Source organism: Sinocyclocheilus anshuiensis, unplaced genomic scaffold (genome assembly GCF_001515605.1).
Source record: "Sinocyclocheilus anshuiensis isolate Anshui unplaced genomic scaffold, SAMN03320099.WGS_v1.1 scaffold1231, whole genome shotgun sequence".
NCBI classification, from domain to species: Eukaryota; Metazoa; Chordata; class Actinopteri; order Cypriniformes; family Cyprinidae; genus Sinocyclocheilus; species Sinocyclocheilus anshuiensis.
In genome coordinates, this window is record NW_015536698.1 from 1,728,853 (window position 1) to 1,734,432 (window position 5,580).

The window sequence follows — 5,580 nt, forward strand, 5'->3', positions numbered from 1 at the left end:
CTAAACAAATGCAGAGCACCGTAACTTAATTTGAGCATTCTAAAACAAAGTCAAAGAGCGGTAACTGATGATACTGTGTTCTGCCTTGGTTTCTCCTGGGCTTTTCTCCAAGATACTTATACACATGATAAAGGAGGTCATATAAGTCCCAAAATTATCAATAACTAATTTCGACCAAAAACGAGGTTATGGTGTTTTGTCTTTGCACGGCAGCGCTGCTGTCACCATAGACGGGCATGCTTTCAGCAACTAGTGCCTCAGCTTCACCCACGTCCCGCCTTTTTGCCCATTTTCGATTATCCGGGTGTGACGCACTGCCAAGATGGCGGCGGTCGGCTCCGCCCACTTTAGGCTTCAAATATGCTCTTCTGAACCCTACGAGTGACGTCACGGACACTATGTCCATGTTTTTTTACAGTCTATGGTGAAAACTGAACGCGTGTCAGTATTACATGCATGCCTTCCGTCTTAAAGGGACAGCATTCCTAATTAAGTACCTATCTGTGTCATTAATGTTAACCAACAAAATATGTTAAATATATATGTTAAGTAAACCTACTGTATCTGAAAAATGAGTTTAGTTTGTATCTCTTTCATATTTGTCTTATTGTCTTATTCTGCTTCTTTTTCAAAAATTCTAAATTATATAATTATATATATTATATATGAACAACTATCATTTTTATAAGTTGCTCCCTTTTCACTACTGTTAAAGGGATAGTTCACCCAGGCTATGTTTCACATGTATGTGTTATCAGATTTAAAGAGACAGTTCACCTAAAAATGAAAATTGTCATCATTTATTCAAGTTTTTCCAAATTCAATCCTTGATTCAAATTTCTCATAAGCTTAATTGATTTGGCCTAAAGAGAGAAGAATTAATGACTATCTTTGTTTGAAGACTATAAAATAGCTACCAAAATAAATGTTGGTAACTGCAGTTTGACTAAAAGTAATGACTAAAAGTAATGACTAAAAGTTGACAAAAATGCAATGACTTTTCGTCGACTAAAACTAGTGCTGAGGCCATTGTTTCAGATCGCTAGTTCGCATTTTGGTAGCCTATCCATCCACTGCGGCTGCCATACTGAGACTAGATATGCAAACTAGGGCTGGGTAAAAAATATCGATATCTCGATTTTAATCGATTCTCATTTTTACAGAACGATATCGATTCTTAAATCCCAAGAATCGATTAGTCTAGCCTGTGTTCAGTTAATGGATGGAACATTGAAGTGCACTTCCCAGCCAATATACCGCAATAAGCATTGTGTTTGGTACTTTTAATATGAGACAAAGTCTCAGATTTCAAATTCTGTCCATTGTATTGCAGTATTCAAATAACAAATGCCGTTTTGGCGCTGTTTAATCTGGAGTGACAGATCACTGTAGCGCCTCAGTTCAACAGACACGGCAGCGCGTAGCGCACGTGAAATGATCATCTCCTCCATATTAATACCAGTTCCAGCACAAAATAAACATGACTAAACATCCGGAGGTAAGCTAAAAGAAAGAGTATAACTTTACAATCCGTATCCTGTCTCACGTAATCGCTCAAATAGTGTTTCAGCCGCGCAAAGACGTCAATATAATGTCTTGTAAACAATGTCACGTTTACAAATGTGTGGTCACATTTACCACAGAAAAAAACATATTCGGTGACCAAGAACTCATTAGTCAGCTAGAAAAATAAACTGGAGAGAGGGGCATGTTGCTAAATATATGCACTATATAACATTTTCATTATAATTTTTACTGTTCTTCAATGTTTAATTTATGTTTGAATAAATCCATCAAGTTTTATGATTTAAGCCACCATTTAAATGTTTATAGCCTATTAAAAAAAACGAATTGAAGTAGAAATATTATGTAATTGTAACTTTATTATTTTAAAAACTTAATTAAGTGTAATTTTAGCAGTTGTGTAGCCTACAAATTCAATATTATAGTAATGTAGCTAGTACCAACTGACTCTCATGTATATTTTACAGCATTAGTTGAGAGATTTTTTTTCCTTGAGAAAATTTGGCATGTAGCATACTGTACCTGATATATATCCAAAATAATCTATATTGAATCGAATCGAATCGTGAAATTTGTGTCAAAACCCAGGGTGCAGGGTGGCATAAGAGGTGGTCATATATGCATCTATTTTTTTGACGTAATAATCACAGAATTTGAATTTTAGCTAGTGTAATTTCATGTTTGTTTTAATGTTTAATCCTACAAATTGAAACCACCTGGCAATTTCCCCTCAAAAGCACAAAAAAGCATACATTTATTTTAGGGAACAAACCATTACCTGCTTGACTGCTGGACTTGGCCCTTCCCTTGGGGATTGTTGGCAGCAGAAGATCCATGGCCTGGGTTGGGGTGGGCACCTTCTGGTTCCTGTCTAACAGGGGCTTGACATCTTCGGAGGCTCCCAGTACTAATGCCGGCTCTTTCTTATCAGCTAGAAGGTTCCCTGCTGCTCGTGCGGCCACCTCCTTTAGCAGAGCTGCTGAGGAGGTCATGGAAACCAGAGAGAGAAAGGAGCCAGCTGAGGGTTGATGCTCAGATGAGCCCACCTGCTGCTGACTTCTTTCAGACACTTTCTTTGAGAGGGCAGCAAGCGTGGAGCTGGCTGACTGCGGACTGAAGGGTGAAGCGAACGGTTCAAAGCGCACTGCGTCATCAGAGCGAGTGCCCAGGGCTGCCATTGAGGAGGAGGTGACTGAAGAGGATGATGAGGAGGAAGAGGAGGATGAAGACGCCGAGGTGGAGGAGGCCACTGCGCTCTTGTCTTGGAGCACGGCGTTGGCGGCTGCCTTTAACTTCTGGATAGCTGAGTCTGGTGATAGGCTGCTGCCACTGGGTGCTGAGCAACTAGTCGACGGCCATTTATCTGCAACACCTACCCATACGAAGCCACTGCTGCCTGAGTTAGGGCCATTGCTGGGGCCATATGGGTCACAGGGCTCCTGCTTGACAGTTGCTACAGACGCAGGTGATGCAGAGTTCGAGTTGCCACTGTTGTTGCTGCTGCTGTTAGCCAACCTCCTCGCCAGGGCACTCAGCTGCTGTGCATGATGTGAAGATGGAGATAGTACCAAGCTGACCGGGGGCGACTCTGGTCCTCTTCCCATTCCACGCCCACTCAGGTCGCCTCCCTCCAGCTTCAGTGAGCCAGCCTCCAGGAGACGCCGCAGGTTGCTGCTGAGGGGCTTGCCCAGGGCCTGGCTGGAGTCTCCGTAAAGAGAGGACACCTCCGAGGAAAGCATGTCCTGGGTCGAGAGGATCACACTGTCCAGCCCCAGCAGCTCCAGGGAAGCCCGCTGAACTGGCGTCGGGCAGCCCAGGGAGCTCTCGGCTGAGGTGTCGTGGTCCGGTCGGGGAGCATTGTCCGGGGAAACCCGCAGCTCATCTTGCACATCACCGTAGGACGATTCAGAGGGGCTGTCTGAGGTATTCCCAAACCAGCTGTCCTCCTCTACTGAGCCACCCTCTGGCCCTCCATCCTCTACCGTGTCCACATCTGTGAAATGGGAAAAAACATGATTCATTCAAATGCTTTTCCAGCAAGACAACTGACAATACTTCATTTTCATTTGTTGTATCCTATAAAACGAGCATCTTATTAAATATATATATGTAATGGCATGATTATCAATAAATGCTGGAGGAAAAATCTGTTAGGGCAAAATGCTGACAGCATTGTCCTTATAGCCATTGATTGACCTTTTCCAAGTGACTTTTCTCATTAGGACTAAAATGGATGGTTTGAAAAACAAATGTTCTAAAAAGATGAGTGATATAATTCAATTGAGAGTTGCCCTGGTGAGTGTCTGACGCATCCCTCATAACGCACAGTGGAATAACTTGCCTTTTATTCATTTTTCAACCATGTTTTTTTTCCAAGGGTCTAAAAGAGTGTAGTAAAAGGGTTACCATGGTGACAGGCCCTTCCGGGAGGCTAGACAGCAAAGATTAGGGTAATGAAGGTTATACAACTGGATTAATATTCAAGAGCTTGCCGATACCACAAGGGAGCCAATAAGGATAGGGTTAAGGTCACCAAGGGTCATTAATATACACTTCATGTATCAATATTCATAAGCAAAACATTACAGCTTGCCAGACAAGGGCGAACAAAGAATGTGAATATTCCTGATACATATTAACAATTCTTCCACACGAGCATGTCAGAAAGCAACAAGCCTAGATGAGGGAGGATGTCAAAACTTATCAAGTGAGGGTTTTTTCTGTATGTTCACTTGACCAAATTAAATCTTCACACCTCGGTGAGAGTATAAGAGAACAAGACCTAGAGACAGCAGGAAAAAAGGCTGGGGACTTGTGACACCGGAATATGATCTGTAAGAAAATTAATTTGAGCATATTTTCTTCGCCTTTTGCTCGCACACATAAAGGCTGGTCTCACCTTGCCGACCCCAACATAAGCCTCGCGAGTAAGCCCTCTGTTTACAGGGAAAAGGAAAAGCCGTTGCCTGGCAATGGTATCCCGTCGACCCGTAGGGATCATTAGTCAACACACATCTGGCCAGCACTGCTTACTTTGGTCCAAAGGGGTGGCAACTGCCACGACCCCATGCGACCATGCACCATGATACTGACAATGCAGCAGAGCATGCTTCTTAACTTGAAAAAGAAAAGAAAATAAGATATAAACCCGATACACACACGTCCCTTGATGTGAATGCGATTATGTGCAAGCATCCTCCTGACTTTCCGTACCTCATCGTTAAAGGTTCAAGCGTTTGAAGCACATCACCAGGGCGTTTCACTGACCAAGCTCTCGGTCACCTGAGCAAAACAGTGAAGTATGTGAGGCATGACCTATTTTCATGTGACACCAGGGAGGATGGGCAGTAATGGCCATAATGTTGTTAGTGAGAAATGGCTAGATTGCTGACCAGAGGTCTCTGAGGCAGTGGTAGAAACTCGGACTGAACCCTGCTCTCGCCACGCTAGGTTAAGCTAGGTTGTGCTACGCCCCACTCTTGTTCCTAGCTGTACCAGAGTGGCAGACACAGGCAAGCCACTCCGTGGGCGGCCTGACATTTCCCAAGGTCACGGCTCGGGCCCCAGTTCCGCATGGCTTTGTCTGAAACAACCCCCTGCCTCTAAAATGCACACACTCACATACACTCTCGTATGTGGCTTGAAAAATGGGAACAAAACCCTGGTAGTTAGCTGAAATGGCAACAATGCTATCGCATAGCAACAAGCTTGACAGTTTGGGACAAGGGACAAGATACTGGCCGTCTGCCTTTGAGAGGTTCGTTTAATGGCATAATGGTGAGCATGACTTTGTGTGGCCAGAAAAACAGCTGCAGGAGGCACTGTGGTCCAGATCTGTTATCAGTCACTCACACTGAGACTTGGTGCTCGTATCTCTTGAGGATAAACTGAGCTTATGATTGTGTCTGCTGTGGACATGACCCTACAACCCTACAACCACAAGCGCTAAATGCAAATCATAACCTCAACAAAATATAAAAAGAAAGAAGAGTGTTACATTCAAGCTCTGAAATGAACTTTTTAGCCTACCAGACAGATTTCTCACAGCCAATTTAG

At 43.4% G+C, this 5,580-nt stretch overlaps 1 protein-coding gene across 5 annotated transcripts in view; it reads right to left on the reverse strand.

Moving 5' to 3' along the window:
* LOC107654937 (zinc finger protein 827) overlaps nt 1–5,580 on the reverse strand; it is a 95,510-nt gene that overhangs the window by 71,615 nt on the left and 18,315 nt on the right. For all 5 annotated transcript variants that reach the window (XM_016442287.1, XM_016442279.1, XM_016442270.1 and 2 more), the window contains exon 2: nt 2,303–3,517. In XM_016442287.1, the coding sequence (XP_016297773.1) occupies nt 2,303–3,517 (1,215 nt within the window). The remainder of the gene's footprint in view (nt 1–2,302; nt 3,518–5,580) is intronic.